Here is a 19073-nt window from a genome sequence, read left to right as displayed (position 1 = left end):
AAATGTACGTTCCTGTGGCTGCATGTCAAACCATCCGTTACCACTTGGTGGCGCTGTAGACTGTCATTGCGAATACACGCCAGCGAAGAAGACATTGGACGAAACCATATTTGGTCGGATGGGGATCCACAACTCTGCGCAACGTTATGGCGCTTTCGAAGGATAGTACAGTATTTGACGGGAGTACTTAAAAAGCGTGGCTAAAATAATAATAATCATTGTTTTAGAAAAATGAAACTTGGGCTATTGAATTTAGCTTCGCTAAGGTAATGCCGTGACAACGACCGATCCAGTATAAGACAGGAAGTAATGGCTGGCTGAAACCGACCGGTGTTCATTCCGTACACAGGTCGCCTTTTACCTTATAAAATAAAGTAAAAAAAGAGGACTCGATCAGAAATTGCTAATAATGTGATAGCAAACAGTTTGTACAACCCCTTCTGACTCGTTTTTGCTGCAGGACTTCACCAAGGAAACGATCCGTTCCAGGAACGAGGATCATCCCTCGCAGCAAATGACCTTAGTGGACGATAGCTCCATTATGGCGACAACATGCAGATACATGGTGCTCAGAACACTCTTTGCACTTGGAGCTCGCAAAGTTTGTTCTCGGCACTTAACCTCGACTTCAAGTCAAGGACGCCTCATTCGGACACCTCAAGTCAGACACCCGAGCTGCCCTGACAATTCCCATTTGTCCGACTCTTCTATTAGTGGTACTCGCATGCAAATTTTTGTGTGAAGCAGTTCGGGTCTGATACAGCGCATCAGGTTTAGGTGCAATGCATCAAAACAGCAAATGTTTGTCCCACCTTTATAAATGTCTTGTGCGTCTTCTTTTAATGAGTCAAAAGAAATAACTAGTTAGTGTTGGAGGACATGATAGCTTTGCAACGACAACATAGTGCTCGGCCAAGGACTTTTATATAGTACTGTCCTTACATTCAATCATTTTCAGTCGTAGTAATTATTATAAATGAGAATGTCACAAGCAGTGTGTCAATTGTGTCACCATGACTTGTTTTTGTCCTCAGGGAGCAGCTCCTTGTCTTTTCGGAGTCACACATGTGGACAACTGCGATGTGAGCATGTTGGAGAGAAGGTCACATTGTGTGGATGGCTCCAGTACCTGAGGTGCTTTACTCAAAACAACAAAACACTGAAGCCATCACAAATGGCTCATTTCTGAAAATAGCATTACAACTAGCACATAAAAGAAGGCGCATGAGCGTGGAAATATGTTTTTCACCTATTGTGACAATTGTTTTTTGTTTCTTAAACAGGCAAGACCTGTTTGCCATTCTACGAGACTTTAGCGGCCTAACTCAAGTACTTATACCTCAGCAGGAAGTAAGCGTTCCACATGATCGGATTTGGTATTGTCTTCATTGTATGGCAATGGGGTTTGGATTCTCGCTATGTCAAGCACTTAAAGAAACAAATCTAGACTCAAATTGTTAATGTTAAACTAAGGTCTTCTCTGTTGTTTGCAAGTCTGCACGCCGTCTTAAAGAAGTACTGTGCAATCTGACCGCTGAGTCTGTCATCAAAGTTACTGGGACAGTTAGGCAACGGCCAGCGGGACAGGAAAACAAGGTGTGTTAAATATACTGTAGTCAACAATCTGCATTTTTTATTTTTATGTTTTTAAATAATGTTGTCATTATGATCCCTAAAGGGTAATTTTACACTCCGCCGTGTTTTTTTTGATGCACATTACACTGAAGCAAGCATGCAAGGAGAGATGTCCGAGTGATGTGTGCAAACACTGACCGTTCTCCCGAGTTGAGTTTCGTGGAGGCTCGCTAGGTGCTCAAGGGCACCTCGGCAGTAGTCAGGGTGCAAATCTAGCATCTCTCCAACCACTCGTTGTCCTTACAGATGTGCGACAGCCGCCCCCCCCCCCCCCAAACTCAAAATAATAATTCAGTAATTCATATGACAGCCATGTGTCACAGGTAATTTAATTTGTGCTGTTTAATTGTAATTGTTTGTAGAAATGTTTGAGTGATCATGTGTTTATAACAGGGGATGCCAACAGGAGACATTGAAGTCCTTGCTGAGAATGTGGAAGTTTTCAATGTGTGCCGGAAGTTGCCATTTGAAATTAAAGACTTTGTTAAAGTAAGCGGTTACACATTTCGCCTTACACTGCCAATGACGTTAATGATGCTCATGTAAATCATTGGAATACATTTTTGTACCCAGAAATCAGAGTCTTTACGCATGCAGTTTCGCTACCTGGACCTGAGATCTTCTCGTTTACAGAAAAATCTCCGACTGAGGTCCCGACTCGTGATGAAGATGAGAGAATATCTCTGTAATACGCATGGTATGGAAAGTGACTGCCATTTTCTTTTCATCTATCCATTTTCTATTCTGCTTAGCCAGTAGTGGGCTCCCATCCCAGCTGACTTCAGGTGTAAGGCGGACTGCACCCTGGATCGGTGGCCAGTCAATGACAGGGGACATATAAAGACAGACAAACATTCACAGCCTCACTGAGTGGGAACTGTACCCGCGCTGCCTGTCCCGAAGTCAGGCGATAGTTCCCCAACGCCAGCAGTGACTGTGCCTGTATTTTCATGTCCAAATTCAGAGTTTACATTCTCTTTTTGTTTGTTTTTCTTCCACTTTGTAGGTTTTGTTGATGTAGAAACTCCAACATTGTTTAAAAGAACACCAGGGGTAGGTATCATTTGTGTAAACAGGCATGAACTACGCTCTCCTCCATATAGGAATAGTGAGGGCAAGGCCTTCAGAGTGAAAAAAGAGTTTTCACATCAATACATTTCATCTACCTCACGTGGACAGATGTACTAGCCACTACAGCTCCGCGCTGCACCAGTGAAACATTTCAAATAAAATCATAGACTCTGCTTGTGTGGTGTGCCGACTTTGGCTTATTTGCATGATGGCTTTGCTACAATTTGCTATTTTATTATTTGTGCTTTTCTGTTCAATTGAAGAGAGCCCATTTGTTTATTATGGAGCCAAAGATCACAGTGACTTTGCAAATGATTTGAACGACTTTATAGAAATGACGAGTTATACATCCCAGAACCTGACAAACCAAGTGAATTTGATGACTAAGCTTGATCTGCAATTGACCATTCGCATAAACTCCCATAAGGCAAGCTTGACAGGCAGCCAGTGTATCTGGCTCAAGCTGTTTAGGTGAAGAGTAGACAAATCCTTTCTAAGCAAAAACATCTGTTGTCATTGAGATGCCAGCCTTACTTCACAGATGCTGATTCACTTACACAATGCCCAAATGCGGTCTGCAGCTTTGCTCGACATGTAATCTTACAAATCTGAATGCTGGTCTAACACCGCTGTTTCTGCTGCTATCAGGGAGCCAAAGAGTTTGTGGTTCCATCCAGAGACCCAGGTCGTTTCTATTCCCTCCCTCAAAGTCCTCAGCAGTTCAAGCAGCTTCTCATGGTGGCTGGTATTGACAGGTGGGACAATGGAGTAACTCGACTTGTGTGTTCATTTGGCTGCAGAGATTGTTTTCATGATCCGCTTTCCCAGCATTTATTAAGTAATGAGTGGGAAAACTTACTATGTCTCACCTAAATGAAGAGAAAATATGTTTGTGGGGGTTTGCGTGACTTTTAGCATTTTGCTGTCACTTTTTTAGAATCGGTGCTCAAAGTACAGCCACTCCTAGCTCGGCCTTTAGTCACCGTTGTAGCAAAATCCGTAGCTGCCGTTGGCTCAGCAGTCACTTGCATGAGACGGGACCCCCCTTACAAAACAGGCTAATTTCAGCAAGAGAAAATGTAGAGTGTGTAAAGTATCGGCTGTGTCTCAATCCTTGGGGTATTTTGATAAAAGTCAGGCGTGTGTGACACCAGGTGACTGTTTTAAATTGTGTGGGGGGGGCGAGGGGTGCACAATATGGCTCATTTAAAACTAAACCAGTCACTTTGGATAATACGTACTGATGAGGCTGAGATACAGTAAATCTGACATTTGAATCTAACGTGTTATGTTTCACTTCACATTGACTGATGTGCTTTCATTCATCACTGTTGCAGGTACTTCCAGGTTGCTCGGTGCTATCGAGATGAAGGCTCCAAACCAGATCGGCAGCCCGAATTCACCCAGGTAATGTCTCGCCTACCAGGTATGTCGCCGTAATTATGATTTCCATAGCTGGAAACAATATATTGAGGGGGTTTTCCTCAGCCTTATTGTGAATGTGGCCCTACAGGTCGACATAGAAATGTCTTTTGTGGACCAGGCAGGCATCATGTCCCTAGTGGAGGGTTTGTTGCAATACTCCTGGCCTGCAGAGAAAGGCCCCCTCACAGTTCCTTTCCATATCATGACATACGAAGAGGCCATGAGGGACTATGGGGTGGACAAACCTGATACCAGAATCGCCATGAAGGTGGGGCATTTTAGTCTCCCAAGATGACAGGATTAAAACACAAACCAATAATGTTCCGCTGGACTTTGTTGAATTTGTCAAATCTTTTGAACTGCTTGTAGTCAATTAACTGTAGACATTTGAGCGGTTTGATAATTACACACATCATAATAGTGTTTGGTTTTGTCCAGATTTCGTTTTTGGCTTTAAAATTGGCTCCATAAATGTGTGAATGAATCTGAACACTTCACTTTTGCTAAAATTATCAAACCACTGAACACGGGAAATACTGTACATTTAAGCCCAAAATTATTCACCCATACCAATATATTTTGACAAACAAATGCAATGAATAATTATGAGCTTAACTGCATACCCACATGCTTGTCAGAAAGCTCAATTATTATTGTGTGCCTCGCACTGTTCGTCATGAAGATGTGCTGTGCTTACAATTTCTCAACATGGATTTTGGAAATCACCTACTTTGTGTTGCATATTTATGTTTCGTGTAATCTCATCAAGTCATCAGACTGTAAGACACCTCTCCTGACTTTGCTGAGAATGTCCACAGTGCACACAATAAGGGCTGCACTGTGTTTGTCCAATGAAACGTTCCAAAATTCTTTATGATCATATTCCTGCTGCACAACTAGCTAATGTTGAATCTCTATCATACCGTTTGTGTTCAGCTGATGGACCTCAGAGAGGTTTTCCTGTCCACAGACATTGATTTCTTCAAATCAGCTGTTAGCCGACCAGGTAGCTCTGTTTTGGCTATCTGTGTCCCCAGTGGAGCTGTAAGAGCAAATCTTTTTCTTTTGGGGGAAAGTCATCCCTTTCTTTTGTTGTTGTCTTTGCCTTTTTCATGCTTTTTTTTCAAATTAATTTCAGAAACTGTTCACTGGAAAAGATTTAGAAGGACTGAAACAATCATCTCAGACCCATTTTAACCAGGTAAGAGGATGACTGGCTGCTTGCACTTTTCTTTGCTTTTTAGCAGAGGTGGGAGTAAGTCACATACAGTGGCTACGGAAAGTATTCAGACCCCCTTAGATTTTTTACTCTTTTTTTACATTGCAGCCATTTGCTAAACTCATTTAAGTTCATTTTTTTCCTCATTCATTTTGAGTCAGTCAAGCACATGAAAACAAGCACACGTTTAAAATAAATGTATATGCGTACACATACATATGTGTCCCTGTGTCTCTAATGCAATTACTTAATTTTCCTGTTATTTTCCTCTTCAAAGTTGTTTACTCTGCACAGAAACGCATTTCTAGCCAGACCTCTATGACAAGCGTACTGTACCACCCAATCACTTATTTTGGTGTTTTGTGACTTCATTTCACGATAGCTTAGCGCTTAGCATGGCATCCTTGTCTTACTCTTTATTCTCCATTTGTGATAACGATACTTGTTAGGAGTGTCGCTTTTTCGGAACTCTGGAGGCGATAATTAGTTGACTTATGCTGCTTTGACACATTCACCTCCGTAGCTCGGCATCATATTTAGCTGCATTAGCTGTAACTCGTAGATAGCTGGAACAGCAGATAATAGCATGCAACATCCCCTTAGTACCTGAACAGTAGAAAGCAGCGAGGTTGGGCGACTGTTCTATGTGGATGTGGCGTTTTGTTAATATTACAATATTACTTCCATGATGAGTTTAAATTCCCTTCTCTCAAGGAGATGAGTTTGGTACTGGTCAGAGCAGACGGAACGCTGAAGTCTCCGCTGAAGAAGCTGTTGTCGGCCTCTACCGCTGATGCTTTAGTGGAGAAGACTGGAGCCAAACCAGGAGACCTGCTACTGATAGCTGCTGGTCCTTATGACATTCTGGTATGAAATGCGCGCCACATGAAACAATTCTTGAGTAGCCCTGGAAAGGTTACTCTATAAAAAGTATTATTGCTGTATAGAGCCTCTGTTCTTAACCATAATGTATGTTTTGCACTTAGCGCCCAATGCTAGGTAAACTTCGTTTGCAGTGTGCGGAGCTCCTGGAGTGTCATGGCTTGACAGTCCGTGACTCTTCGGCCTTCCATTTTCTGTGGGTGGTGGATTTCCCTCTCTTCTTGCCTAAAGAGGACGAGCCAAAGCAGCTTGAGTCCGCTCATCATCCATTTACTGCTCCAGTGCCAGAGGACACACAGTTACTATACACAGAGCCAGAAAAAGTATGTTACTGTTACTATTGTCTTTGAATTAACATGTGGATGATGAACAAAATATGTTTTTGTATGGGATGTGCGTACACGTTTTTTTTTTGTCATTTCAGGTTCGTGGTCAGCACTATGATCTCGTGTTGAACGGATGTGAGATTGGAGGAGGTTCAATCCGTATCCACAAGGCTTCAGAGCAACTTCATGTTTTAAAGAATATCCTCAAGGTGAAGAACTTGGAATCACCCACATATATTCAGCTGATATGGAAAACTTTCTCTTGTTTCCTTGCAGAAGCAGCAGTAAAACAATCAAAACAATTTGTTGGGATTTCTCCAACTTGTTCAATGTAAAATATATCCAGTTTTCTTGTAGAACTCTTTTTACTCTTCTGGGAAATGTCTATTGCTTGTTGTGTGTTGTATAATTTGGAACATGTGCAAACTGATGAGAATACACTTGGTGAGGAGAAAAACTCACAGTTGACACTGGGTGTGACATTTTTCTTCTCAGGAGGATCCCACTGTTCTTTCCCACCTGCTGGAGGCTCTGGACTGCGGCGCGCCACCACACGGTGGTATTGCGCTTGGTAAGATTCCATGCAACTGTGTGTTTACAAAGTAAAAAAATAAAAACTGTACTTCCAATGCGGTTTTATTTGCTTTTTTTTTTTTTTTTTGCCTTGACTAGTTTAGTGGATGAAACTGGAGAAGGAACGTGACTTTAATTCGTTTTATAAAATTAAAATATGTAGAAATATTATAAATGCAATATAAAAGCATAGTTGAATAAAAATATTCTATTGGCAATGTGGAGCTGTCAAAGAAAAGTTAAACATTTAATCCTTCTTCTTCAATAATTGATTACCGAATACCTGTTAACTAATCTGATTAATATATGATTTGTATTGTAGTATAGAAGTATATAAATTTAATGTGTTAACATTACTTCTAACAAAATAAGAAATGTTGGGAAAAACTAAAAAGAGTATCGTAAATACCTTTTTGACCCACACCACCTCAGTTTTGTGTGTACTTATATTAAAATCAATCAAATACGTGTAGATGGATGAAATCCACATGCATTTCCACATAATAAGGAGGAAGGGGGAAAACAACTGAAATGCAACTAAAAAATACAATACTTTTATTTTAGGTTTGGATCGGCTGGTTTCCATCATGGTGGGTGCTTCCAGCATACGTGATGTCATAGCGTTCCCAAAGTCATTCCGTGGTCATGACCTTATGAGTCACGCCCCAGACTTTGTTTCAGAGGAGGAACTAAAGTCCTACCATGTTACAGTCAAGTGGCCAGAAGAGACGGGAGGACGACAAGATGAGAAGTGTGGAGATATAAAAGGAACATAGAATGACACTCGAGGAAGTGGCCTTCTGCACCCTTTTTTATCACGTTAACAGAGGGGCACAAAGAAGAAATCATGGTCTAATCCTGACACTGTTCATGCTGAATTGCGCAAAACAAATTGTGGAATGAAAAGAACACGGATTTATAGAAAATGGCTTACTGCATTATTGGTCATGACCATTCAAATGAGCTTTTTTTTTTTTTTTTTTTTTTTTTATAATATTAAAAACTTCAATAACTGCAATCATTTGAGATTAAATAAATTGCTTTTCAAGGCAATGTGAACATTAGACACTAAAAATAGTCACCAACCATAGATGGCAAGATATACTGTATGCATGTACAGTACTTAACAAATGTAATTAAATACACCTTGTCTCAAACTCGAGGCCTAGGGGCCAGATCGGGCTCGCCACATATTCTTTTGTGGGCCACTAAAGCAGATAAAGTGTCTACTTGTTTCTTGCTAAACGGATTTGTTGTTTTTATTTTGTTAGAAAATCTGTAGGCTCCGAAAATTGCAATTTTCTTGATTTTGTTCCGCTATAACAAACTTAGTATTTATTGATTTTACCAAATCCCATAACATAAATTAAACATTACTGGTATTTATATTTGGTTGTCACTATTTTCCATGACTTATGATTTAAAATTAAGTTAGTTAATATAATATTATTATATTAATAATATAGTTAATATAAAGAAATGCAGGTGCAATTATATGTACAGCAGCTGAAATAAGTATCTGAACGTCACCATTTTTCTCACTAAATATATTTCCAAAGGTGCTATTGACATGAACATTTCACCAGATGTTGGGAACAACCCAAGTAATCCACACATACAAAGAAAGTAGAACAAATAAGATCAGAAATTAAGTTTTGTGTACTAATGTGAAATGACACAGGGGAAAAGTATTGAACACGCCAAATGGTATTTATTTAATACTTTGTACAAAAGGTTTTGTTTGCAATAACAGCTTCAAGACGCCTCATGTATGGAGAAACTAGTCACATGCATTGCTGTGGTGTGATTTTGGCCCATTCCTCCACACAAGCAGTCTTCAAATCTTGAAGGTTCCGTGCGTTTCTTTTATGGAACTTGAGTTTCAGTTCTTTCCATAGATTTTCAATTGGATTCAAGTCAGATGATAGGCTGGGCCATCCTAGCAGCTTTATTGTTTTTCATTGAGAGTATCCTCGGCAGTATGTTTTGAATCATTATCTTGCTGAAATGTCCAGCCTCCTTTCATTTTCATCATCCTCATAGATGGCAACAGATTTTTGTCAAAAATGTCTGTATATTTGCCCATTCATCCTTCCTTCAATAATGTGGTTTGCCAGTACCATTTGTTGAGAAGCAGCCCCACACCATCATGTTCCCACCTCCGAACTTCACTGTTGGTATGGTGTTTTTAGGGTAATGTGCAGTGCCATTTCTCCCCCAAACGTGGTGTGCATTATGGCATCCAAACAGTTCAATTTCGCTCTCATCCGACCAGACTATATTCTCCCAGTATTTAACTGGCTTGTCCAAATGTTGTTCAGCAAACTTTAAACGAGCTTTGACATGCCTTTTCTTTTCAGCAATGGGGTCTTGCGTGGTGAGCGTGCATGCAGGCTGTGGCGGCGGAGTGCGTTACTCACCGTTTTCTTTGTGACAACAGTACCTGCTAATTCCAGGTCTTTTTGAACCTCTCCACAGGTGGTCCTTGGTTCTTGGAAAGAGAAAGCACAGAGTCTTGACTTTGGGTACACAAAGATGAATCCAGTTTCAAATTCCTCATTCCTGTTCGAAATGGAAAAACATCTGGCTAATGATGCTTGATAGTCTCTTATATTTTTTTTTATTCTGGTTTTGTTAATGTATTAAGCACTGTATGCATTTGAGAATGTTATTTCATGTGGAACACTGATTGTAAATACTGAACAGCGTGAGAAAAAAATGGATTAGAACATTAGTGTGATATTGTCTTTTCACTCTGGCATTAAATGTGGCACTTGAAATTAATTAGCTCAATATTGGAGTATTAATTTAAAGCTAGTACGAATACTTTAAAGTTTTTTTTTTTTAAATATATAAAGTATACGGTTTGTTGTTTCGACTACACTTGTCTCACAGTGATGACGACATCAACCAACCCGGAAGAGATCTGCGCAGCTGACCCTAGTGTTCGTTGGGAATATGAGTTGAGTGAACAGAGACAGGATTGTTCAGTTCTACATTCGGCACTCGAGAAACCATGGCTAGCTTCTTCGGCTTTCGCCGTCAGAAAAAGGTGCAATGAAAGGGAAAGTCGATTCGATCGAAAGACACGGTCGGAAGTTAGTATAATTTAGTCGGTTTAGCGCTGAACGACCGAACCTTTAAATAAAATAAGCCCTCGTCTAATTTGACATCCCTGAATTGACAGTGTATTTGAAATGTTCAACTATATGGCGACTGGCATGTGTATCACTCCATTTTAGCCCGTTCGTGTAGAAGCCGTTGTTGGCCATTTAAAGGTTCTGCATAGGTGACGACAGCCACGTCACGCAGCGTGTGAACGCATGAACTGGACTGCCAAGTTTTCGCCGATCACCAAGTGAAGACCACGGATATTGGCAGTTATGGCTCCAATGGGTATCCGCCTGTCCCCTTTCGGTGTGGGTGTATTCTGCCTTCTAGCACTCGGCATCTTATATCACCTTTACGCCGGGGTCATCTCCAGCAGACTGGCTGCTTTCAGGTGAGTCTTATCCACCGGTGTAATACAAGTAGCTGTGGATGGATGACTTGGTGTAGTTATGCAATCTTGGGAGGCATATTAAGACAATTACAAAATCAGCTTACTGTTTAAAAAAATCATCTACCATTAAAAAGGTTAATGTCTCAACAGGATCTGGCAAAACTTGCCCATGCATTTGTCTTTAGGCTTGATTATTGTAACACAATCTTTACAGGGTTGACAAAAAAATAAAATCCCTCAAAATCTGCAGCTAATTCAAAACGCCGCCGAAAACCAAGACAATGGACCACATCACTCCAGTCCTGAGATCCTACACTAGATACCTGTCTGTCAGAGGATAGATTTTGAAAGTAGACCTGCTTGTGCATAAAGGGTGCATCTCTTCTAGGATGTCAGTTCCACTCCCAAGTACACATTACCCTTTGTTTGTCATGAATTTACTGTGACAATTACGTAAAACGTACACGAATAACTCATAGCAGTTCATGGTGTTATGAAATACAGTGCTTTCTCAATTTAGTTTCAGCAGCTTTTGTGCAGCGGGGATGATTGAATTTTTATTTGTTAATTTATCTTTGCAGCCAGAGGAGGAATGTAAATCTCAGAGAACTTTTGGCGGTATCGGTGGAGGCTGCAGCTCTTGGAGGCAAAGAGGTTAAGAAATAAATAAATGTGTGTGGGTGTGTGCGTCCGCGATGAAAATTAGAATATCATGGAAATGTTTATTTAAGTTAAACTTTCATAGATTATAGATTCGGGGCCTACAATTTAAACAATTTCGAGTGTTTATGTGTTTATTTTTACATAATTTGGGCCTCCAGCTCCTGAAACCCACATAAACAGGAATTCCAAAAATGTGAATAGTCTGAAGAAATCACCATTCACTTCACTTTTTGGAGGAAAAAATAATTAGGGTCACATTAAATCAATCAAAATATGTTACTTTCGAAATGATATGTTCATCTTCAATACTACGTTGGGAATCCCTTTGCTAGAATGACTGCCTCGATGTGCCGTGGCATTGAGGCAGTCAGCGTGTGGCATTGCCTGGGAGTTATGGAAGCCCAGATTTCTTCTTTGTTTTTGGGTCTGGTGTACCTCATTTTCCTCTTGATAAAAAGTATTTAGTCGGCCACCAATTGTGCAAGTTCTCCCACTTAAAAAGATGAGAGAGGCCTGTAATTTGCATCATAGGTATACCTCACCTATGAGAGACAAAATGAGAGGGAAACAAAATCCAGAAAATCAGTCTGATTTTTAAATAATTTATTAGCAAATTATGGTGGAAAGTAAGTATTTGGTCACCAACCAACAAACAAGCAAGATTTCTGGTTCTCACAGACCTGTAACTTCTTCTTCAAGAGGCTCCTCTGTCCTCCACTCGTAACCTGTATTAATGGCGCCTGTTTGAACTTGTTATCAGTGTTAAAGACGCCTGTCCACAATCTCAAACAGTCACACTCCAAACTCCACTACGGCCAAGACCAAAGAGCTGTCAAAGGACACCAGAAACAAAATTGTAGACCTGCGCCAGGCTGGGAAGACTGAATCTGCAATAGGTAAGCAGCTCGTTGTGAAGAAATCAACGGTGGGTTCCCACAATTATTAGAAAATGGAAGACATACAAGACCACTAATAATCTCCCTCGATCTGGGGCTCTACGCAAGATCTCACCCCGTGGGGTCAAAATGAGCACAGGAACGGTGGGCAAAAATCCCAGAACCACAGGGGGGGCCCTAGTGAACGACCTGCAGAGAGCTGGGACCAAAGTAACAAAGGCTACAATCAGTAACACACTACGCCGCTAGGGACTCAAATCCTGCAGTGCCGGACGTGTCCCCCTGCTTAACCCAGTACATGTCCAGGCCCGTCTGAAGTTTGCTGGAGAGCATTTGCTTCCATAACTTCCTGGCAATGCAAGACGCTGATTGCTTCAATGCCACGGCGCAACGAGGCAGTGATTCAAGCAAAGGGATTCCCAACCAAGTATTAAAGATTAGCATATTGTTTTGAAAGTACCATATTTTGATTGACTTTAGGTGACCCTTATTTCTTTCTTTTTTTCTACAAAAACTGAAAAGTAAATGGTAAAAAAAAATAGTAAAAGTAAAATCACAGTATTCTAATTTTTTTAATTCCTGAATTTGTGGGTTTTATGAGCTAAAGCCCAACTTATGTAAAAATAAACAAATACTTTAGATTGTTTAAATTGGTGACCCTCAATCAATAATCTATGGAAGTTTAACTTTTTGAGTGGAATTATGGAAATAAAAAAAAATTCCCATGATATTCTATTTTTTGGAAAGTGTGTGTGTCTGTCTTCCCTTCTTTCGTTATTTTTGTCTTTCTTTCAGCAAACAAGCATCAGTACCGCCAACACGTTGGTTTTGACAGTGGTAAAAAATGATGGGCAGTATTGTTTTCTTTCTTAGGTGAAGAAGGTGCGTGACGAAAACAGTCTGAAGGAGAAGTCAAAGGGGAAGACAAAGGAGGGAGCCAATGAGCCTCTGACCATGGGTGACCTGCTGTCACATAGAAAAATGTACAACCTTTTTAGGAACACTTTCCCAGAGATCACCGTAAGCAGCCACAAGCCTTGCATTCCGCACATTACATCAAAGGGAACATACAGTAATATGCTTTTATTTTAAATGTAATTTCAACTCCCAGTTCTCCCGAGACCCAACTATTTATACAAACAATTTAAAAAGTACATTTTCCCCAATATGTTCCTTCTGTGTCAGTCTCCCTCCAGATGTGATTTTTTTTTTTTTGTGTTTTATGATTAACGCAGATTGTCTGTGAATAAAATTGTCACGACCAAGAGAAAAAGGTTTGCAGTTCTGTTGCTCTGCAGCTGCTCCAGAGTTAAAATTGTATTTAAGTTGGCAAAGCGTATAATGAATCATGAATGATTTGTATATTTTTTTTCCCCCATCATACTTAGTCTGCTGTGGCAGAATTGTATTTTGTCCACAGAACAAAGGTCACACTTTTTGGGGATCATCTTGAAATTGTGTGTTAGTAAACAGTACTTGAGTTTTTCTATTTGGGCCAAATGTATGTTTCCCCCCTCATATAATTCTGTTATTCAAAATTCAGTTCACAGTTTCATTTGACCTCCCCTTTTATTGTTTTGATGAACAACTCTTATGGAAAGTATAAAGAATAAAAAATAATGTAGATTATTGATAAACTACTGGAACCAAAATATGAATGTTGCTCCATTTCACAGGACACAGTAAACTTGGTTTGTGTGTGTCCCTCCCCCCAGGTAAATAGCGAGGAACATGACAACATGGCGGACAGGACTGCATTATGGAGTCGGGACATTCCAGCAGACATACTAGAAAAGATCGAAGGACACAAGGAAGTTCCTGCTGACAGCGTCACTGTGTGGATTGATCCTTTAGATGCCACGCAGGAATATACAGGTAGACATTTCCGTGTCTTCAATGTTTTTAAGCAGTGGTTCTCAAACTGGGGTCCGCGGAGCCCGGGTATCCGCGAGCAGTAACTTGCTCGCGGATACTTCTCGCAAATTACTTCTGCAAAGTAATTTGCATTAAATTATTGTGTCGTATTATCTTTTTAAAAGGTCATACCTATATACATTATTGTATGGAAGCTACTTACCTGAGTTTTGGGCTCTGATATGATTGTGAGGTGTCACATACATGTACAGTAAATCTGAATCTCTGCTTGTGTGCAGCATTTCTAGCTCTTTCAGAAAAGTTTGACAACCCCTGCTTTAGAGAACAGATCAGATTTTTTTTGGGCATTGGGAACCTGTGATACTTTGAGTTTGAGTTGTAATTCATGAACTACCAGTATATGATCACAAATAAAGTGCAAAAACATCCACTTTTTCAAGTGGAGCTACATTCATCTTGAGAAATTTTTTAAAAGGACTGTATAGTTAAGTCAATCTTTAATATGTAGTTAAGAAGCATACTTTCATGACTGTGCTAAAAGTTGTAGCTTGCACAAAATATATAGTTTCTTCTTTCGCTCTCTTCACTTTATCTTGAACGTAGTTATTGTTTTGGCTGATATCGTACCATCACTTTTAATATCTTCTTCGTCACCCTTTTGTATCGGTTGTATTTATTTGTTCATTTTTGTTCTTCTCTCCAGAGACCTTGGTCAAGTACGTGACGACGATGGTATGCGTGGCTGTCGCCGGCAAACCGGTCATTGGTGTCATACACCAGCCATTCACTGGCTTTACTGGTAAGTGTTTTGTGTAAACTATCCAGCCTATCCCAGCTGACTTTGAAAGGGAGGTGAAGTATACCCTGAGGACCTCTGGGTAGTCAAAAACTGTACGCAAGTCAGAGTGCTGTTACTTTCGAATAGTCTGACTCCACTAAAAGTAAAAAGTAGTCCTGCAAATAAGAGTCTATCGCAGCTGACTTCGGGTTGCCAGTCAATCGCAGGGAATACTTACATTGTATTCAAATTTATGGCCAATTCAGATTCTTCAGGTGAACTAAGAAGCATGTTTTGGGGATGTGTGCGGAAACTGGTGTATCTGGAGAAAACCCAAGCACAGGAAGAACGTGCAAACCATGAGGCAGACACGCTAATCACTATTCCACCTTCCTGCCGAATCCAAAAAACAACTTAGTATATTAGCTTAGATATTTGGTGACAAAAAGGTTGTTTAAGTGTCTCAATCTTTTGTTTTATCTCCTCTCTCTCTCAGCCTGGGCGCTTGTGAATCAGGGATCCAATATGAGTCCCCGCTCGTCCTATAGTGTGAGCCCTCCTAAAGTAATTGTGTCCCGTTCCCACTCTGGGAAAGTTAAAAGCTTTATTCATGATGCTTTTGGAAACGGCACCACAATTATCGAAGCAGGAGGGGCAGGTGAGTTGGACATTATTTCATACCTAGGTTAGCATTACCAGTGATGCATTTGTTTTTCTTGTTTTTCACAAGCTTCACATTTTACAGCCTTATTCCAAAACATAAAACAGTTAATAATGACAACATTAAAATATGTCTTTTAACTTTTTTGCTGATTTATATTAAAATAAACTGAGAAATCACGCGTCTATAAGTATTCATAGCCTTTCTGGTTGACTGTGACATTGGGTCATGAATTAGTCTTTTGACTAATCAGCAGCTGAATCACCTGAAGTACTATTTTAGAGGGCAGTGGTATAATTTAAATTTTTGTTGGATTTGATCTGCAACAAAGGTCTTCTTCTCTCCCCTCAGGGTATAAAGTCCTGTCACTCTTGCAGATGCCTTCAGGTGATAAAGAGCCGATAGACCAAGCAGATGTTTACGTCCACATCACCTTCATTAAGAAATGGGACATCTGTGCTGGTGCAGCACTTCTGTCTGCCCACGGTAATCTCTTAACTCGCAGTCTCTCTTTTCAAATTCTCTATTGCACTGTATGTGTACAGCAAAAACAGATACAATTAGTTAATGACTACATTTTTTTACCTTTAATATCCAAACCACTCCGTTCAGAAATGCAGGTTGCGCTCCAGATGCTTCAGCTGTATAATTTTTGCCATCATAAAACCTTGATTCACGGTACAGGCATTTTTAAATAGTATTATTTACTGTAATACTGACATAAACCTAAGCTAATATTAAGTAAGACTTTAAACAATAAGAGTCTTCATTAATGGATAATAATGGTGTAATGCAAAGGTCATTTGTGTCACAGATTTGCATGAAGCTTCCAACCTTTTTTAACCTTAGTTGTGATACGCCATAAAAATTAATTGAATGTAAAATATATATATATATATATATATATATATATATATTCTGCCCTAACTGTGACATCATGCTACGCTGTGGTTCTCTGTAATATGAAGTCCCAAATGACATCATCCATGATAATGGTTGAAAGTCAAAAGCAGAAGAAGAGCTATTTGACTCCTTTTTTGGGTCGCTTTCAGAGTTGATTGACCATGTTACTTTAGAGCTTCCATTGTATTGCATTGTGGCTTTCTTATGTGTCTTCCAGTTTTCACCACAACACTGACATTTAACCGTGGTTTCTAGGGGGCCACATGACAACTCTTAAGGGAGAGGACATTGACTACAGTGGGAATCCTCTCAACAAAGGAGGACTAGTGGCCAGTGTAGGTGTCGACCATCACGCCATACTGGAGAGGCTGCCAAACTGGGACCCCGATAAGCAGTGAAAGCCTGACGCACTGGTAATTTGGTCAGGCTTTTGTACAGCCATCCTTCGACAGGCCTGCTTTTCTTGAGAGGGGTTGACGACAAACATAACAGACCTCAGGAGGGGACAAGCCTCTCAGCCACAATTCAATACCAGGACAGCAGAGCCAACATGCCTGCCACAGGTGCCACACTCCTACATGAAGTTAGTGTATAGTTACTATACTTACTATTTATGTGCATATGTCAGGGTGGAATGGATTATAAAGCATACACTCTTCAATGTTAATTCAGTCTTGGAGGACCAGAAGTGCTGCATTGTTTTTAAACTTCCCATGCTATAGTGATTGAGGTTTGTCCTCCTTGGATTTGCATGAATATGAATGTTGCTCTTCCCCACTGTCTACTCCTCCATTAACAACGGACACATTAGCAAAATATCTTAAAGGTCCCATATTTTGGCTATTTAGACCTCCATAGAGTGACTCTCTTAACATGGAGTTGGTATAAAAGTGTCAGTTTCATTAAAAAAAAACAACTAGATTTTTGTCATACGCGTGTCTAAAAAAGGCCCTCTACAGCTACTTCTGTTTGACCCAGTTTTGTATCTGCTTTGTCTGACTGCCCCCTTTCCTCTGATTTGGTTGCCTCCATGTAGAAGACCCACTTGTGAGAGCACGCTTATGTTGACAGCACTGGCTCGGTCAAGAGCAGAAAGGGAAGGCGTAGATCTTCGCTAGTGACGTAGATAAGCTCGAGAAATTCAAAAAACCTGATTTCAGGCCTCTGCAGAAAAACGTCTGGATCTCAGGAATGCGTGGAAGATTTTTTTTATTCATATTTCCCATGTTTACTGAGGCACCATAGAGCTGCTATAACTCACAAATACTAGAAAAAGTTGGTTTGGTAAAATATGGGACCTTTTAAATGGTTTATCACATTGGAGAGACACTGATGGCAAGTTACGTCTTGTGCAGTCCTTGTTTGTTTTTTCTGATTGTTTTTAATCTGCAGCTTTGTGATGTCATCATCCTAAACATTGCGTCCACGAAGTGACGTTTTTACTTGAAGTGTTTCACCCCTAAATAACACACTGTCCGGATCCTTTGAACATTGGCTACGACTGGCTCGTCTCTCAACCGCTGTATGGGATTGAGCTGCTGTCACAGTTTTGTTCAAAAACGGCAGTTGATAGGCGAATGGGAGTAAATATCAATTTGGACTGATGGCACAGACTTGAAATACCACAATGGAGGTGAACTTCTTTGGAATTGTGCTCACAATAGATGACGCTCCATCCTCAAGCAAACATCCAGACTGTTGAGTGTATTGGATATTCTACCAGCCACTCCAAAACGATAGGATTTTGGCATGAAAAATCATATCATCTTTGCTTTGAACTGGAGTTACGTATATCTGTTGATGTCTAGTTAAAAGTGCTTTTTGTCCCCAATTTGGTTTCTATTCATATTAAAAGAATGTCTTGTGATTTTCTTTTTCATTTCTGTAAAAAAATAAGTTACAAAAGTACTTTGTTTAATGTTGTTTCATGATGAAACATGCTTAAAATAAATCTGCCACAATTGTTTGTGTCTGACAATACATGACATGCACCCACACACACACACACACACATATATATATATATATATATATATATATATGTGTGTTTCATATATGCATGAAACCGACATATTTCTTATGAAAGTTAAATGCAGGTGTGTGAATTTGGGAACGGCGCTTGAAGTAATGAACAACATCTGCCAAAACATTGCTGCATAATGTAGTGGGACCGTTGCTGCAAGCAACTGGATGACAATGTGATCTTGATTAGGGGTCGCCAACCTTTTAAAACAGACAGCTACTTCTTGGATACTGATTAATGTGGAGCGCTACCAGTTAGATAGATTTTTCATTTTTGTGAAGAAAAAAAAGAAAACTTTTTTCACTTTTCTTACCACAAATGTTATACAATTGGAAGCCAACTCATTTTCCTTTCAAATAAGTTCCCATTTGTTAAAAAAAAAAAAAAAAAAAAGCAGCACAATTGAGCCTGTGTTTATTCTGTCTGTGTACTGTAGGTAAAATGTGGTAAATCTTCACTGCCTCTGCCAAACAGCTTATTGTGATAATCCGACTGATGTGCTGGTGTTCTATGTTGAAATAGGATGACTATCAGTAAATTGGTTGACCAAACAATGTGGAGGCTTGACCGGTTGTTGGGGAGACATTGAATACCTTCCTGAGTGCCATGATGTGATGCGCCCTTGAGTACAGCAACTTGAG

At 40.0% G+C, this 19073-nt stretch overlaps 2 protein-coding genes across 6 annotated transcripts; both read left to right on the top strand.

Moving 5' to 3' along the window:
- Positions 1-94: 94 nt before the first annotated feature.
- On the top strand, positions 95-9899 carry dars2 (aspartyl-tRNA synthetase 2, mitochondrial). 4 transcript variants are annotated; one of them, XM_061694872.1, is made up of 18 exons: positions 95-716; positions 1035-1134; positions 1284-1350; positions 1495-1596; positions 2029-2124; positions 2209-2332; positions 2642-2688; positions 3355-3461; positions 4044-4113; positions 4220-4399; positions 5068-5175; positions 5270-5332; positions 6065-6217; positions 6337-6555; positions 6657-6767; positions 7054-7129; positions 7696-7721; positions 9610-9899. In XM_061694872.1, exons 1-18 carry the CDS (start codon positions 515-517, stop codon positions 9730-9732), a joined length of 1974 nt encoding a protein of 657 aa, XP_061550856.1. In that variant the 5' UTR covers positions 95-514; the 3' UTR covers positions 9733-9899. The 4 variants fall into 4 exon arrangements, with proteins under 4 accessions (XP_061550856.1, XP_061550853.1, XP_061550854.1 ...); XM_061694869.1 differs by having other exon boundaries at positions 95-349; positions 461-716; positions 7696-9697; XM_061694870.1 differs by having other exon boundaries at positions 95-374; positions 461-716; positions 7696-9697.
- A 176-nt stretch (positions 9900-10075) lies between these two features.
- On the top strand, positions 10076-18362 carry bpnt2 (3'(2'), 5'-bisphosphate nucleotidase 2). Of its 2 annotated transcripts, none has more exons than XM_061694092.1 (8): positions 10076-10633; positions 11215-11287; positions 13066-13212; positions 13908-14067; positions 14771-14866; positions 15342-15503; positions 15858-15992; positions 16665-18362. In XM_061694092.1, the coding sequence occupies exons 1-8, from the start codon at positions 10515-10517 to the stop codon at positions 16805-16807; spliced, it is 1035 nt and encodes a 344-aa protein (XP_061550076.1). In that variant the 5' UTR covers positions 10076-10514; the 3' UTR covers positions 16808-18362. The 2 variants fall into 2 exon arrangements, with proteins under 2 accessions (XP_061550076.1, XP_061550077.1); XM_061694093.1 differs by having other exon boundaries at positions 16627-16707.
- The last annotated feature ends 711 nt before the right edge of the window (positions 18363-19073 follow it).

The sequence above is a fragment of the Phycodurus eques genome, chromosome 13 (genome assembly GCF_024500275.1).
Source record: "Phycodurus eques isolate BA_2022a chromosome 13, UOR_Pequ_1.1, whole genome shotgun sequence".
Lineage (NCBI taxonomy): Eukaryota > Metazoa > Chordata > Actinopteri > Syngnathiformes > Syngnathidae > Phycodurus > Phycodurus eques.
Note: the sequence above shows the minus strand (reverse complement) of the source record. Positions and strands in the feature narration are given on the sequence as shown.

Coding starts and splice junctions, on each gene's coding strand:
- dars2 (XM_061694869.1), top strand. CDS start 515: ATGACCTTAGTGGACGATAGCTCCATTATGGCGACAACATGCAGATAC. Junction 6,556..6,656: donor TATACACAGAGCCAGAAAAA/GTATGTTACTGT, acceptor TTGTCATTTCAG/GTTCGTGGTCAGCACTATGA. Junction 6,768..7,053: donor TTTTAAAGAATATCCTCAAG/GTGAAGAACTTG, acceptor TTTTCTTCTCAG/GAGGATCCCACTGTTCTTTC.
- bpnt2 (XM_061694092.1), top strand. CDS start 10,515: ATGGCTCCAATGGGTATCCGCCTGTCCCCTTTCGGTGTGGGTGTATTC. Junction 10,634..11,214: donor AGCAGACTGGCTGCTTTCAG/GTGAGTCTTATC, acceptor TTATCTTTGCAG/CCAGAGGAGGAATGTAAATC. Junction 14,068..14,770: donor TGCCACGCAGGAATATACAG/GTAGACATTTCC, acceptor TCTTCTCTCCAG/AGACCTTGGTCAAGTACGTG.